Source organism: Microcaecilia unicolor, chromosome 3 (genome assembly GCF_901765095.1).
Source record: "Microcaecilia unicolor chromosome 3, aMicUni1.1, whole genome shotgun sequence".
Classification (NCBI taxonomy): domain Eukaryota; kingdom Metazoa; phylum Chordata; class Amphibia; order Gymnophiona; family Siphonopidae; genus Microcaecilia; species Microcaecilia unicolor.
Genome location: NC_044033.1, coordinates 128,367,133 through 128,384,972, shown reverse-complemented (window position 1 = coordinate 128,384,972; position 17,840 = coordinate 128,367,133). Strand labels below are relative to the sequence as shown.

At 42.5% G+C, this 17,840-nt stretch overlaps 1 protein-coding gene across 1 annotated transcript in view; it reads right to left on the bottom strand.

Moving 5' to 3' along the window:
* SLC1A4 (solute carrier family 1 member 4) overlaps nt 1-17,840 on the bottom strand; it is a 129,567-nt gene that overhangs the window by 64,862 nt on the left and 46,865 nt on the right. The window contains exons 2-3 of the mRNA XM_030196355.1: nt 11,743-11,785; nt 8,266-8,328 (exon numbers count right to left, since the gene is read on the bottom strand). Of these exons, the coding sequence (XP_030052215.1) occupies nt 8,266-8,328; nt 11,743-11,785 (106 nt within the window). The remainder of the gene's footprint in view (nt 1-8,265; nt 8,329-11,742; nt 11,786-17,840) is intronic.

Below are 17,840 nucleotides of genomic sequence, written 5' to 3'. Positions count from 1 at the left end.
TTTTTTTAGAAGTTCATATAATACTGCTTTAGTTTTTTTGAGAGTTTTGGTTTCCTGTGGATATTTTGTTTTGTGAGTTTCAATATATCCCTTTCGGGGTTTTTTTTTTTTTCCTCTCTTTCTTTTTGATTGCTCTAAGAGGAATGGCCATTATATGTGAAGCTGTCATAGAGCCTGGTATATACTGTCACTTTCACGTCTTAGGGGAGTTGGGAGGGAGTCAGTGATTACTGGGGGATAAAGGGGGGGTGGGGTCATGCCTTTGTCCCACCAGTGGTCATTGGTCAGTTTTGGGTACTTTTTTGGCACTTAGTTGTTATTGAAACAGGTCCAGCCTAAAACGTAATATTTTTTGCCATGGATGTTTTTACAATGTTCCATTATCGCTGATAAACATCTAAATCATAAGCCCACTCTAGTCCCGCCAAAAACACGCCTCCAACAGTGCCCCCTTGAGATTTGTACGGACGGCACAGGAAAGCGTCTTTAAGATGGGCTTCAAAAATAGTGATTTGGACATTTTGGCAAAAAAAAGTCCATCTGCTGCTTTGTGCCACTTTTTTGACATTTTTCTGTTTCGAAAATGAGCCCCTTAGTCAACAAAGTTTTAGTAGAACTTGAGGGACATCACCCAAAGTAGTAGCACATACCTCAGGTCCCTTCCCAGAAATAATAGAGATTTTTGTTAGCACTTCTCCATTCTGGGACTCCTTTCCAACATCGCATAACAGATGCCCCATGACACTTCTTCCTGGTTCTCTCACACCAGAAACGCACACTGAATGCCATCCTCTCAAAGTTCTTCCTCTTGTGAGAGGTGTTTTGTGCAGGCCGGAGAGCTATTTGCAGTGGGTTGGAGAGGCGGGCTTCTGCCATTCAGGTTCAAGCTGACCTTTTGATCCAGGGCTTGCATCAGTCCTCCTCCAACGATGGGCAAATCCAGCAGGCACTGCTCCAGATTATATGGCTGGACAGTTTTAGAGGGCTTCTGCCTCTGGCCACCTTTCTGTTTGCCCAAATTTCACAAAGGTCAAGAACTTCAAGAAGTAAATAAGAGATGAGCTGCAGCTTCTCACCATGCGGTGGCAATCTTGGATCCTCATTCCTCCATTTCTGATGAAAGCTTCCTTGAACCTAACTGTATCATCATGTGTCTCTCCTATGTTTTCTTTCTAAACGGACTGTTGGCTCATGTTGAACAAGTATTGATAGTATTTCATCCCCAACAATTGGGATTTAGGATAGACCATAGTATGGAGATATTTTAGCCACACCAAAAATACTAGGACTAGAGGGCATGAGTTGAAGCTACAGTGTGGTAAATTTAAAACGAATCGGAGAAAATTTTTCTTCACCCAACGTGTAATTAGACTCTGGAATTCATTGCCGGAGAACGTGGTACGGGCGGTTAGCTTGACGGAGTTTAAAAAGGGGTTAGATAGATTCCTAAAGGACAAGTCCATAGACCGCTATTAAATGGACTGGAAAAATTCCTCATTTTTAGGTATAATCTTGTCTGGAATGTTTTTACGTTTAGGGAGCGTGCCAGGTGCCCTTGACCTGGATTGGCCACTGTCGGTGACAGGATGCTGGGCTAGATGGACCTTTGGTCTTTCCCAGTATGGCACTACTTATGTACTTATGTACCTTTGAGTGACATGCATGCTATGTTAGATAACTGGCAGGTGGTCTTCACTATTTCACTGGATTTATCTGTTGCATTTGACTTCATGGACCACTGACTCCCTCTGACCAGATTGGCTGAGATAGGAATAATAGGTCAGGTGCTTTATTGGCTCACTTCTTTTTTTTTTTTTTTACAGAATAGTTGTTTAGTAATAGTGATTTCTACTTCCTCTTCCGGGTCACTGTGGAGCACCTAGGATAAAGGACAGAGACCAGCTGTTTGAATTTTTTTGTCTGTGGAAGGAGAGGATTCAAGAATGTCAAAGGAGGCTTATAGGGAAGAGATGGACCACTGGAAGCCCCAGGCAGGGCCACATTTAAGGCATAGGCAAACTAAACATGAGCTTGGAGTTCAAATATTCATATGTGCTTAAGAAACTCATACATTCACTCTAACACACATTTGAACTCTTTCATTCTTCAGAAGCATGCACACATACACACTGTCATTCTTTGGCCATACACACGCACACATGCATACTCTTGGTCTTCAGATATACATACACATGCATGCATGCTTGCTCTTCAGGTACATGCACACATGTATGCACTCTCTTATTTTTCAGACACACACATGTACACTTGCATACTTTTGCTTTTCAGATACACACACACACATTTACTCTGTCACTTTTCAGACAAACTCTCACAAACTCTCCTGGTGCTGTGTTGCTGCCTGTTGCTCACGTGCTTATTCTATCAGTACCCCTTTCATCCCACCACCACCAACCAGCTCTGCCCATCATCATGTAGAGTGTTTGCATTTGTTACTAGCTCTTTTCTTCAAACGTAAAGAAGGAAGGAAGGAATCCCGCAGATGGGATCCAGGAGACAAAAAGTGGAACCAGCCAAAGAGAGGTGTGGGAATCGCAATAGTTTATATTCATAGGCAATTTGACATGGCTGTGTTTTGGCTGAAATTACCTGCATCAGGGGTCTAATCTCTATGGAAAACATATATGCATAAAAATCAACAAAACATACATGATAGACATCAGTATTATTACTAACAGTAACATCTATACAAATAGATACAAAATCTACAAATCAAAGATCAAAAATAAATATAGATACACATGAAGACCTTTGGATCTTAAACAAACAGGGTCAAATAGTTTTTCCTGTATGAAGAATAATCTATCATTTAAAAACAAATAAGCTGAGACCTGATGGAAGGAGGATAACCAGTGGGACACTGTCATACCGGGGTACAAATTATATCGTAGTGATAGGGTGGATCGAATTGGTGGAGGGGTAGCATTGTATATTAAGGAGAGCCTTGAATCAAATAGATTGAAAATTCTGCAGGAAACAAAACACTTCTTGGAATCACTGTGGATTGAAATTCCATGTGTAAAGGGGAAAAGGATAGTAATAGGAGTGTACTACCGTCTGCCTGGCCAGGATGAACAGACGGATGCAGAAATGTTAAAGGAAATTTGGGACGTAAACAAACTGGGCAACACAATAATAATGGGTGATTTCAATTACCCTGATATTGACTGGGTAAATGTAACATCGGGGCACGCTAGGGAGGTAAAATTCCTTGATGCAATCAAGGACTGCTTTATGGAGCAGCTGGTACAGGAGCCAACGAGAGAAGGAAAAATTCTAGACCTAGTCCTTAGTGGAGTGCATGATCTGATGCGGGAGGTAATGGTGATGGGGCCGCTTCATAACAGTGATCATAATATGATCGGATTTGATATTAGCTTTGAAGTATACATAGGAAATCAAATACATAAGCGTTTAACTTTAAAAAAGGAGACTATGATAAAATGAGAATAACGGTGAAAAAAAACTTAGAGGAGTGTCTGCGAGGGTCAAAAATTTACATCAGACATGGATGCTGTTCAAAAACACAATCCTGGAAGCCCAGGCCAAATATATTCCACGTATTAAAAAAGAAGGACAGAAAACCAAACGACAGCCGGCATGGTTAAAAAGTGAGGTGAAGGAAGCTATTAGAGCTAAAAGAAAATCCTTCAGAATATGGAAGAAGGAACCAACTGAAAATAACAAGAAACAGCATAAGGAATGTCAAGTCAAATGCAAAGCGCTGATAAGGAAGGCTAAGAGGGACTTAAAAAAAAAGATTGCATTGGAGGCAAAAACACATAGTAAAATATTTTTTAGGTATATTAAAGCAGGAAGCCGGCAAAAGAATTGTTTGGACTGCTAGATGACCAAGGAGTAAAAGGGGCATCAGGGAAGACAAAGCTGTAGTGGAGAGATTAAATGAATTCTTTGCTTCGGTCTTCACCGAGGAAGATTTGGGTGGGATACCGCTGCTGGAAATGGTATTCGAAGCTGACGAGTCGGAGAAACTTAATGAATTCTCTGTAAACCTGGAGGATGTAATGGGGCAGTTCTACAAACTGAAGAGTAGCAAATCTCCTGGACTGGATGGTATTCATCCCAGAGTACTGATAGAACTGAAAAATGAACTTGCAGAGCTATTGTTAGTAATATGTCATATATCCTTTAAATCAAGCGTTGTACCTGAAGATTGGAGGGTGGCCAATGTAACGCCGATTTTTAAAAAAGATTCCAGAGGAGATCCGGGAAATTATAGACCGGTGACCCTGACGTCAGTGTTGGGCAAAATTTTAGAGACCATTATAAAGAACAAAATTACAGAGCATATTCAAAAGTATGGATTAAGTACATAAGTACATAAGTACATAAGTAGTGCCATACTGGGAAAGACCAAAGGTCCATCTAGCCCAGCATCCTGTCACCGACAGTGGCCAATCCAGGTCAAGGGCACCTGGCACGCTCCCCAAACGTAAAAACATTCCAGACAAGTTATACCTAAAAATGCGGAATTTTTCCAAGTCCATTTAATAGCGGTCTATGGACTTGTCCTTTAGGAATCTATCTAACCCCTTTTTAAACTCCGTCAAGCTAACCGCCCGTACCACGTTCTCCGGCAACGAATTCCAGAGTCTAATTACACGTTGGGTGAAGAAAACTTTTCTCCGATTCGTTTTAAATTTACCACACTGTAGCTTCAACTCATGCCCTCTAGTCCTAGTATTTTTGGATAGCGTGAACAGTCGCTTCACATCCACCCGATCCATTCCACTCATTATTTTATACACTTCTATCATATCTCCCCTCAGCCGTCTCTTCTCCAAGCTGAAAAGCCCTAGCCTTCTCAGCCTCTCTTCATAGGAAAGTCGTCCCATCCCCACTATCATTTTCGTCGCCCTTCGCTGTACCTTTTCCAATTCTACTATATCTTTTTTGAGATACGGAGACCAGTACTGAACACAATACTCCAGGTGCGGTCGCACCATGGAGCGATACAACGGCATTATAACATCCGCACACCTGGACTCCATACCCTTCCTAATAACACCCAACATTCTATTCGCTTTCCTAGCCGCAGCAGCACACTGAGCAGAAGGTTTCAGCGTATCATCGACGACGACACCCAGATCCCTTTCTTGATCCGTAACTCCTAACGCGGAACCTTGCAAGACGTAGCTATAATTCGGGTTCCTCTTACCCACATGCATCACTTTGCACTTGTCAACATTGAACTTCATCTGCCACTTGCACGCCCATTCTCCCAGTCTCGCAAGGTCCTCCTGTAATCGTTCACATTCCTCCTGCGACTTGACGACCCTGAATAATTTTGTGTCATCGGCGAATTTAATTACCTCACTAGTTATTCCCATCTCTAGGTCATTTATAAATACATTAAAAAGCAACGGACCCAGCACAGACCCCTGCGGGACCCCACTAACTACCCTCCTCCACTGAGAATACTGGCCACGCAATCCTACTCTCTGCTTCCTATCTTTCAACCAGTTCTTAATCCATAATAATACCCTACCTCCGATTCCATGACTCTGCAATTTCTTCAGGAGTCTTTCGTGCGGCACTTTGTCAAACGCCTTCTGAAAATCCAGATATACAATATCAACCGGCTCCCCATTGTCCACATGTTTGCTTACCCCCTCAAAAAAATGCATTAGATTGGTGAGGCAAGACTTCCCTTCACTAAATCCGTGCTGACTTTGTCTCATCAGTCCATGTTTTTGTATATGCTCTGCAATTTTATTCTTAATAATAGCCTCCACCATCTTGCCCGGCACCGACGTCAGACTCACCGGTCTATAATTTCCCGGATCTCCTCTGGAACCCTTCTTAAAAATCGGAGTAACATTGGCTACCCTCCAGTCTTCCGGTACTACACTCGATTTTAGGGACAGATTGCATATTTCTAACAGTAGCTCCGCAAGTTCATTTTTTAGTTCTATTAATACTCTGGGATGAATACCATCAGGTCCCGGTGATTTACTACTCTTCAGCTTGCTGAACTGACCCATTACATCCTCCAAGGTTACAGAGAATTTGTTTAGTTTTTCCGACTCCCCCGCTTCAAATATTCTTTCTGGCACCGGTGTCCCTCCCAAATCCTACTCGGTGAAGACCGAAGCAAAGAATTCATTTAATTTCTCCGCTACGGCTTTGTCCTCCTTGATCGCCCCTTTAACACCATTTTCGTCCAGAGACAAATGAGTGGAGGAGTGGCCTAGTGGTTAGAGCACTGGTCTTGCAATCCAGAAGTGGCTGGTTTAAATCCCACTGCTGCTCCTTGTGATCTTGGGCAAGTCACTTAACCCTCCATTGCCTCAGGTACAAACTTAGATTGTGAGCCCTCCTGGGACAGAGAAATATCCAGAATACCTGAATGTAACTCACCTTGAGCTACTACTGAAAAAGATGTGAGCAAAATCTAAATAAATAAAAGCCAACATGGATTTAGTGAAAGGAAATCTTGCCTCACCAATCTATTACATTTCTTCGAAGGGGTGAACAAACATGTGGATAAAGGTGAGCTGGTTGATATTGTGTATCTGGATTTCAGAAGGCGTTTGACAAAGTACCTCATGAAAGACTCCAGAGGAAATTGGAGAATCATGGTTTGAATATGTTTATTACTAGTTTTGTACGGATTGGTATGGAAATGTTTAACATGAGCATTCATCAATAAAAATTGTTCAAAGTTAAAAGATAGAAAACAGAGTAGGGTTAAATGGTCAGTATTCTCAATGGAGAAGTGTAGTTAGTGGGGTTCCCCAGGGGGTCTGTGCTGGGACACTGCTTTTTAACATATTCATAAATGACCTAGAGATGGGAGTAACTAGTGAGGTACTTAAATTTGCTGATGACACAAAGTTATTCAAAGTCGCTAAATCTCGGGAGGATTGTGAAAAATTACAAGAGGACCTTACGAGACTGGGAGACTGGGTGTCTAAATGGCAGATGACGTTTAATGTGAGCAAGTGCAAAGTGATGCATGTGGGAAAGAGGAACCTGAATTATAGCTACGTCATGCAAGGTTTCATGTTAGGAGTCACAGGATCTAGGTGTCGTCGTTGATGATACATTGAAACCTTCTGCTCAGTGCGCTGCTGCGGCTAAGAAAGCAAATAGAATGTTAGGTATTATTAGGAAAGGAATGGAAAACAAAAATAAGGATGTTATAATGCCTTTGTATTGCTTCATGGTGTGACCACACCTCGAATATTGTGTTCAATTCTGGTCACCGCATCTCAAAAAAGATATAGTAGAATTAGAAAAGGTACAGAGAAGGGCGACGAAAATGATAAAGGGGATGGGACGACTTCCCTATGAGGAAAGGCTAAAGCGGCTAGGCTTTTCAGCATGGAGAAAAAGCGGCTGAGAGGAGGTATGATAGAGGTCTATAAAATAATGAGTGGAGTTGAACGGGTAGATGTGAAGCGTCTGTTTACGCTTTCCAAAAATATTAGGATTAGGGGGCACGCGATGAAGCTACAATGTAGTAAATTTAAAACAAATCGGAGAAAATTTTTCTTTACTCAACGTGTAATTAAACTCTGGAATTCATTGCTAGAGAATGTGGTAAAGGCAGTTAGCCTAGCGGAGTTTAAAAAAGGTTTGGCTGGCTTCCTAAAGGAAAAATCCATAGACCATTATTAAATGGACTTGGGGAAAATCCACTATTTCTGGGATAAGCAGTATAAAATGTTTTGTACTTTTTTGGGACCTTGCCAGGTATTTGTGGCCTGGATTGGCCACTGTTGGAAACAGGATGCTGGGCTTGATGGACCTTTGATCTTTCCCGGTATGGCAATACTTATGTAAGCTACATAGCAGACAAAAAAATGAAAACAATATTATGCTGTATGAACAAATGTATCTAAGAAAGAGATTTAGTTCAGCTATTATGAAGTATACATGGGGTTTACCACTCCCTTGTATGGCTAGAAATAACTAGAAATTTGAATAATGTTTGCAAGCTTCATAAAAAAACAAAACACAACAAAAATTCCTATAAAAGACATGGGAAACTAAAAAAAGCCACACATTTTTGGGCTGCACACTCCTAGTTACTACAGGCATCTATCAACCTCTCAGTAAAGAAGTCTTTTCTGGGATTCCTTTTCAATGTTCCTCCTGCCAACTTCATTGCCCTTGAAATTGTTGTCCTATGGAAGATTTCACCTTCATATAATGTATTGAAGTCTTTCAAACATACAAAAGGCTAGCGGTCAGTAAAATGTTGATAAGGGGACTCACCTTTTCAAAGGTAGCATTTCCAAGGGTTCTGTTTCGTACTATCATTTTGTAGTCAGTGGCATACTATAAATAAAAAATAAGTATATATATTATAGAAGACAAACAGTTGTAATTTTACACAAATTTAGAGCAATATTTTTTTGCTGTTTTAAAGCATACTATACCCCAGTCAGGACTCCCTTCACTGTAAAAAGATAAGAAAAGAAGATTCCAGCTTTTTTTTCTCTTTCTTTTTATTTCCTTTTAAGAGAATGGTTTTAGTATTTCATCTCGAACTGCCACCTGGCTCCAGGTTCGCTTGACACGGTCACTATAGCTGTTGATTTCATTTTATTACTTGATATACTGCTCTACTCACAAAACATCGGGGCTTTTCTTAGGGAATGCAATTGGAAAATCTGAACTACAAGTTCCTGCATGCAATGAGGTATACCCAAGACTGGTTCAACCCTGTTGGGTGAATTTGGAGCTAGTAGGCAACCCTAACTTCTTCCATGCTGTACCTGCTCACATTACATCTGTCTACAGCTGTTTGGTGGAAAATCTGATGCCTACAGCAGAACTAGTGCCACTTTATTATCAGGTAATAGCAGAGATTTTGCATAGCATGCTTGGTTGCCTGCAGTTTCATTTATTTATTACATTTTTAAACAGATTCCCTGTTCTTTGGTAGAAACCTCCAAATGTCAAACAAAGTAGAAAAAGTAATATAATGCTTTAAACCAAAAACAAAAAATAAAAGTAATGCATAACTTAAAAGGACCAAGGAATGAAGATACCCTAAACATACCTAAACCTTCTGGAAGGGAGAGGAGCAGAAGGCCAAAAGGTCTAAAGACCCTGATATCCAATTCCAATTTTGGAAATGTGTGCAGCAGGACACTGAAACTGTGTATTAGCAGAGTTCTGGAAAAGATAGGTCAACAAGTCCAGAGCTCTTTAAGCATGGCCTAGAGTCTGACCATAGGTACTGGAGATGCTTTGATGTAGATTTCATGTAGGCAACACCGGTGGTTGGGAGGCGGGGCTAGTGGTTAGGAGGCAGGGCTAGTGCTGGGCAGACTTCTACAGTCTGTCCCCTGAAAATGGTAGATACAAATCAAGGTCAGGTATACATATAAAGTAGCGCATATGAGTTTATGTTGTTGGGCAGATTGGATGGACCGTACAGGTCTTTTTCTGCCGTCACCTACTATGTTATGTTACTATCCACCTTATAATTGAAAGAGAAAAACGCCTAGATTTCGAGCCAAATCGGGAGATAGACGTTTATCTCACAAAAACGAATAAATCGGTATAATGGAAAGCTGATTTTGGACATTTTCAACTGCACTCCATCGCGGAATCGTACAAAGTTGACGGGGGCATGTCAGAGGCGTGGCGAAGGTGGAACTGGGGCGTGGTTATCGGCCGAGGAGAGATGGGCGCCTTTCGCCGATAATGGAAAAAAAGTATGCGTTTGTAGCTAGAATTTAGGGCACTTTTCCTGGACCCTCTTTTTTCACGAATAAGGCCCCAAAAAGTGCCCTAAATGATCAGATTACCCCCAGAGGGAACGGGGATGACCGCCCCTGACTCCCCCAGTGGTCACTAACCCCCTCCCACCACAAAAAATGATGTTTCACAACTTTTTATTTTCACCCTCAAATGTCATACCCACCTCCCTGGCAGCAGTATGCAGGTCCCTGGAGCAGTTGTTAGGGGGTGCAGTGGACTTCAGGCAGGTGGACCCAGGCCCATCCCCCCCTACCTGTTACAATTGTGCTGCTTAATGCTTAGTCGTCCAACCCCCCCAAACCCACTGTACCCACATGTAGGTGCCCCCCTTCACCCCTTAGGGCTATAGTAATGGTGTAGACTTGTGGGCAGTGGGTTTTGAGGGGGATTTGGGGGGCTCAACACACAAGGGAAGGGTGCTATGCACCTGGGAGCTCTTTGACCTTTTTTTTTGTTTTTGTAAAAGTGCCACCTAGGGTGCCCGGTTGGTGTCCCGGCATGTGAGGGGGACCAGTGTACTACGAATCCTGGCCCCTCCCACGAACAAATGCCTTGGATTTATTCGTTTTTGAGCTGGGCGCTTTCATTTTCCATTATCACTGAAAAACAAAAACGCCCAGCTCACAAATTGTCGAATAAAACATTGACGTCTATTTTTTTCGAAAATACGGTTTGGTCCGCCCCTTCACGGACCCGTTCTCGGAGATAAACGCCCATGGAGATAGACGTTTTTGTTCAATTATGCCCCTCTATTTCTGCTGGTACTGCACAGGAGTTGAAAGCAGATAACAGGTATTTCTGGTATAATGCAAGATTAGGCGCAGCTGTAATATGCAAAGCTCAAATAGCAGCAATTTCTCTTAAATTTATTTACTATTTTGCTTTTGTATTCTTAGGTTATGGAACAGTGTGGAATACAAATAATTAGGGTGCATTTCGATTAAAATTGTTAAACATGATTAATCATATAATTAAAGATACTGCATTTATTTATTTCCCACTGCAGCTCTTTGTGACTTAACCCCTCAATTGCTTAAGGTACAAAATAAGTACCTTTATATAATATGTAAACCACTTTTGATTGTAACCCAAAGACAGTATATCAAACCTATTCCCCTTCCCTTCCCTAAAGGACTGATAATCTCCCTTCCTCCCACCCCCAGATCCAACATCTCTCCCTTCCTCTTTCTTCCCTCCCAGGTCCATTATCTCTCTCTCTCTTCCTCCCTCCCTTCCATTTGTCCAACACTTCTTCCTCCCTCCCCTCCACCCCCATGAGCAGCAACAGAGACATGGTGGTGAGCATTGCCAAGCTCTTCTGGTGACTGCTGGAGCTGACTGCCTTGGCCATAGCTTCCATCAGTAGCCCCTCCAGTTCTGTTTGAAGGTCTGCAGCTCACTCCTCTCCCTCCACCCGGGGTTCAGCATCTGCCACCCCTTTCAATCCCCCCCCCCCCCCACTAGTCTACCTTAAAGGTGATCTTCTGTTGGCCTCTGGAAGTGGCAGTGTTCCACATAAGCTGCCTGTGGCTTGCTTTGAAGCTTTCCCTCTGGCCCATCTCATCGCCTCTGACATCACTTCCTGTTTCTGCATGGGTGGGTCAGGTCAGAAGAAAAGCTTCAGACCAGGCTGCAAACAACATATATGCAACAGTGTCACTGGCAAGGATCAACAGAAGACTTCCTTTAAGGTAGAAGCAAGGGAAGATGGGTGATGTTGGATCACGGATGGGGGAAAGATGTTGGATTGCACCGAGGACAGAGGCTGGAAGTGGAAGAGATGTTTGGAGAAGACAGGAGATGCTGTAATGGGATTAAGTTTTGTAATTGTGATTAATGATTATTGCATTAATCACAGATTTAACTGTGATTTAAAATGCAGCCCTACAAATAATAAAATAATGTTCCTCACGCAAGTTTGTCCCATATACACAAGTTTAAGCGGAAAAAAGGCAAAGCAATAAAAGATTTTGGACTTACCGTTTGAAAAGCTGCAGCAACAAGATTTGATGGGAATAAGTTTCTGAAAAACATGAAAGAGATGCTCTCCTTATCTATAATCAAGTGAAACATTTTAGCACACACACTATATTACACTCATGTAACTTTCACTGGGCTTTTCTTATTCTAAATGGAATTTTATGCCACTTACCTCCATGTATATATCACCTTCAACCTCATAAACAAAGCATAATCTCATACCAACTTTACAATAAAACACAAAACCCCTCTACATCTACATCCCCTTCCCCAAACCCCACCTGGACTGTATCAACTCCAGCTGGTTTATGATCCATTCCTCCCCCACCAGGACTATTCCCAGACCTAATACTAAACATCCATTCCTCATTACATACTACTCTCCCCCCTCACACCAGTTCCCTACTAATGTTGAGGAATAAGCTATTCATTCCTCTGTCCACCACAGACTCTTTACCCCCAATCTACAGGCAGTTAGTAATTCTCCCTCACTATCACATTCACTTAGATGGAAACAAGTGACTATTTAATGTTTTCTCTAAATAACAGAGTTTTATTCCCTGGCTTTCTTTTCAGAGTTTATTCCATAAAGTGGGAACTACCTTGGAAAAAGCCCTGATTCTTGGCCAAACATGCTTCATTTGTTTAACTGTGGGTATTTTCAATGACCAATCCTGAGAAGACTGAAGGTGTCATCTAGTATGGTATCATATCAGAACCTCCCTTAAAACTATATCCAGCTTCCTATAATAGTTACAGATGACTCTCATTAAACTTGCTCATGATTTTTGGTGCCTTTTTCCTAAAAAATAAAAAGGATATTTTATAAGATAATGTAGAGATGTATTTTCAAAGTACTTAGATTTGCAAAGTTATGTGGAGGGGCATTTTCAATATGACGTCTAAGTCTTACTTTGGACATTTCGCACGAAACGTCCAAAATCCGAATAGGAAAGAAGGTCATTTTCGAAAAAGAAAAACGTCTTTTTATTTCGAAAATACTGTTTTGAACAAGGTTTTGTGCTTTCGAAAAGAAAACGAATAAGTGCAAAGCGTAATCAAGCCATTGGGATGTAGGAAGAGCCAGCATTTTTAGCAGACTGGTCCCCCAGAGATCTCAGGAGAGCAACAGGGTACCCTAGGAGGAACTTCTTTGCACTTCATATAAATGCTCCCAGGTACACATCTCACCTTTGCTTCCTTATCTTGTCCCCTGAGCCCTCCAAAACCACCCAAAATCTACTGCCCCCCCCCCCCCCACTGTACACCACTACAATAGCTCTTATGGGTGAAGGGGGCACCTATATGTTGGTACAGTAGGGTTTTGGTGACTTTGAGAGGGGTCACAGTTTCCACCACAAGTGTGATAGGTAGAGGGAGATAGGGACCTGAGTACCCCACTCCATAGTGCACTGAGCCAAACACTACACTACTTGAGGACCTACATGCTGCTCTAGAAAAGTTTAATAGGACCCTACACGGTCCGTGTTTCGGCCAACAGGCCTTCCTCAGGGGTCCTGAGTCTGACGTTTACAGGTACACCTCCAAGATATTCATGAAACAAAAACCAAAATATCCTGTTTATCCAGTATTCCTTACAGCCCACTGAGATGGAGCTTATCAGAAGCCCCTATGAAGTTTCCACAGTACCATTCCCTGAAAGCTGACAGGTCCTATTAAACTTTTCTGGCGCTCTTACTCCCTTGTTTTTGGTCTGTTTTGGTTTATCTTCCGCCTTTTTTGTGTTTCCTACATGCTGCTCTAACAGACCTGGCTATAACATCTGAGGCTGTCATAGAGGCTGGTAAGTCATATTTTTATTCACATTTTTGGGGTGTGGGAAGGGGTCAGTGACCACTGGGGGGTATTGGTGGTCATCCCTGATTCCCTCCAGCAGTCCTCTAGTCATCTAGGGCACCTTTTTGTGCCTTATTCGTTATAAAAACAGGTCTATCTCAAAATGTTTTAGTTTTGTTCCATTATGGCTGAAAAACATCTAAATCCCAAACAAAATATTAGGAATGCCTAAATCCCGCCCTTAACATGCCCCCATGAGATTTGGATGCACTGCATAGAAAAATGTCTGAAAAATAGATTTCAAAAATACCAATTTGGACATTTTTGTGAGTAGTAGTCCTCCATGGCTGTGAACAGGTTCACTAGGCTTAGGCAGCAGAATGGGGTGGGAAATTGGGTTCCATGGTCTAAGATTTTTTTCCAACGGAGCTGGTGTGCGGGGCCAGAGATTGGACTGTGTGACACCTCTATCCAAAAGTGCTCTGCTCCCCTGTCATCAGATATATTTGCATATGTTTGGGAAGAAGAACCAGGTTAGTTTGTTTTGGGAGGGGAGGGTTTACAGAGAACGAAAAATATTTTTGTGATTTATTTTTAGGACAATTTTGCAATTTCCATGAAGTTCCTGAATCCTCCATAGAATTCCTTATACCACTCAGGACATAAAGATAGCCCTGATGCACAAAATATTCCTTAAGCACCGAGGGTATTAACTATAACAGGGCCAAAGTTCAAGAATTGAAACCTGCTGCTCAAGGAAGTGCAGGGCTTGCTAAAAGGAGTAAGTCAGGAGTTGTCCACTGGGCCGGACACTAGGGTTGCGATAAAGAGGAATTATTCTCAAATTTTGCTTCTATGCACCATTAGAATTCTGCCTACACTAAATAATTTCATATTGTGTAAATTATTGGATTGCTTCCTTATAATCAATATTTGTTACTTGTGAGCCACATTGAACTTGATTTTGTTTGGGATAATGTGGGATACAAATCTCATAAATCAAAACATCCAAATGCTGCTTTATGCCACGTTTTAGACGTTTTTCTCTTTTGAAAATGAGCCCAATAGTAACCTATGGAACTTTGTAAGTCTAAGTGCTTTGAAAATGAGCCCCACAGTAACAGACTGAACCAACATGGTCCATCTAGTCTGCCCAGCAAGGTAACTACTACTACTACTACTATTTAGCATTTCTATAGCGCTACAAGGCATACGCAGCGCTGCACAAACATAGAAGAAAGACAGTCCCTGCTCAAAGAGCTTACAATCTAATAGACAAAAAATAAATAAAGTAAGCAAATCAAATCAATTAATGTGAACGGGAAGGAAGAGAGGAGGGTAGGTGGAGGCGAGTGGTTACAAGTGGTTACGAGTCAAAAGCAATGTTAAAGAGGTGGGCTTTCAGTCTAGATTTAAAGGTGGCCAAGGATGGGGCAAGACGTAGGGGCTCAGGAAGTTTATTCCAGGCGTAGGGTGCAGCGAGACAGAAGGCGCGAAGTCTGGAGTTGGCAGTAGTGGAGAAGGGAACAGATAAGAAGGATTTATCCATGGAGCGGAGTGCACGGGAAGGGGTGTAGGGAAGGACGAGTGTGGAGAGATACTGGGGAGCAGCAGAGTGAATACATTTATAGGTTAGTAGAAGAAGTTTGAACAGGATGCGAAAACGGATAGGGAGCCAGTGAAGGGTCTTGAGGAGAGGGGTAGTATGAGTAAAGCGACCCTGGCGGAAGATGAGACGGGCAGCAGAGTTTTGAACCGACTGGAGAGGGGAGAGGTGATTAAGTGGGAGGCCAGCAAGAAGCAGATTGCAGTAGTCTAAACGAGAGGTGACAAGGGTGTGGATGAGGGTTTTGGTAGAGTGCTCGGAAAGAAAGGGGCGGATTTTACGGATGTTGTAAAGAAAGAAATGACAGGTTTTGGCGTTCTGCTGGATATGAGCAGAGAAGGAGAGAGAAGAGTCAAAGATGACCCCAAGGTTTCGAGCTGAGGAGACAGGGAGAATGAGAGAGCCATCAACAGAAATAGAAAACGGGGGGAGCGGGGAGGTGGGTTTGGGGGGGAAAATGAGAAGCTCGGTTTTGGTCATATTTAATTTCAGGTGGCGTTGAGACATACAGGCAGCAATGTCAGACAAGCACGCTGAAACTTTGGTTTGGATGCAAGGTGAGATATCAGGGGTAGAAAGGTAGATTTGGGAGTCATCAGCATAGAGATGGTAGGAAAAGCCATGGGATGAGATTAATGAACCAAGGGAAGAAGTGTAGATAGAAAAGAGGAGGGGACCAAAAACAGAACCCTGAGGTACGCCGACAGGCAGAGGGATAGAAGTAGAAGAGGATCCACCAGAGTGAACACTAAAGGTGCGGAGGGAGAGGTAGGAAGAGAACCAGGAAAGGACAGAGCCCTGGAATCCAAGTGAGGACAGGGTATCGAGAAGTATGCTGTGATCGACAGTGTCAAAAGCAGCGGAAAGATCAAGAAGAATGAGGATGGAATATTGACCTCTGGATTTAGCCAGTAATAGGTCATTGGAGACTTTAGTAAGCGCAGTTTCGGTTGAATGGAGAGGGCGAAAACCAGATTGTAATGGGTCAAGAATAGCATGTGAGGAGAGAAAATCAAGGCAGCGGCGGTGAACAGCACGCTCAAGTAATTTGGAGAGAAAAGGAAGGAGGGAGATGGGTCGGTAATTAGAGGGACAAGTAGGGTCAAGTGAAGGCTTCTTAAGGAGAGGTGTGACCACAGCATGTTTAAAGGCAGCAGGGACAGTCGCAGTGGAAAGTGAGAGGTTGAGAATGTGACAGATAAAAGGAATAAGAGTAGGAGAGATGGCATTAACAAGGTGGGTGGGAATGGGATCAGAGGAACAGGTGGTACATTTTGAGGAAGAAAGGAGAAGTGTAGTTTCCTCAATAGTAACTTCAGGAAAGGAGGAAAGGGAATGAGGGGAAGGAGAGAGAGGGGAACGGACTAGTGGAGGGAGAGCTGGTGAGGTAGAGAAAGCAAGGTTTATCTTTTGAACCTTGTTGTGAAAGAATTCAGCAAGGGTCTGAGGAGATAATGAAGGGGGAGTTGGGGGAGGGGGCACCTTGAGGAGAGAGTTCAATGTGGTGAAGAGAAGTCGAGGATTGGAGCCAAGAGAGTTGGTCAGTTGGATATAATAATCCTGTTTGGCATGTAAAAGAGCAGATTGGAAGGAGGTCAGCATGAACTTAAAGTGTAAGAAATCAGCAAGGGCCCGAGATTTCCGCCAGAGGCGTTCGGCGGAGCGGGTACAGGAACGTAGGTAGCGGATATTAGAAGTCAGCCAAGGTTGGGGTTTTGTACGCCTTACAGGGCGGGTCATCAAAGGTGCAAGAGTGTCTAAGGCAGAGGATAGAGTATTGTTGTAAGAAGAAACAGCCTCGTTGACAGACGTGGATGGTGCCACAGTAGAGAGGAGGTTAGAAACATGGGAGGATAGAGATGAAGGGTCAATATCGTGAAGATTCCTAGATAAATTAGATAGGATAGGACGGGACTGGGAGGGAGGAGATTTAAGTGTGAAAGTTATCTATATCTTTCTTTGGACGGCTTCCTAAAGGAAAAGTCCATAGATTGTTATTAAATAGACTTGGGGAACATCCACTATTTCTGGGATAAGCAGTATAAAGTGTTTTGTACTTTTTTGGGCTCTTGCCAGGTATTTGTGACCTGGATTGGCCATTGTTGGAAACAGGATGCTGGGCTTGATGGACCTTTTGTCTTTCCCAGTATGGCAATACTTATGTACTTATGAAGTACGTAAGTAATTTGTTTTGCTTTGATCCCACCCTCTTACTATATGTTTTTTCCCCTTTATCTCTGTGTGCACATTATCTCATTCACCATTCATCAAAAAAAAAAGTTCAGGATAGGTAGATGAAGAGAAAAGTTTTTAAAAAAATGGAATAATGCATTGTCAGGAAACTTTTGACTATAGTCAAAGATTCCTTGCTTAGTGAACAACATAGTTTTATGACAGGGACATGGAGCCCTTGTATTTCTTGATTTCTTTTCTGCTTTCATGTGGTACCTAAACCTATGCCACTTAGCTGTGATTAGAACTGGTGGTTGGGTATTTAACTGGTCTGTCTCCTTCCTTCCTTCAGTTCAGTTAGAGTTCTTAGTAGCTTAGTCTCTAACTCCTCTGTCTATGCATAAGGTACAATTTTATCCCCCCCCCCCCCCCCCCAGGCTTTTCAGTATTTTCCCTCCTTCCCACTATAGTATAGGATCCATGGTATTAGCAGCTTCTATGTCAATATCCTGCTTATAGCTTG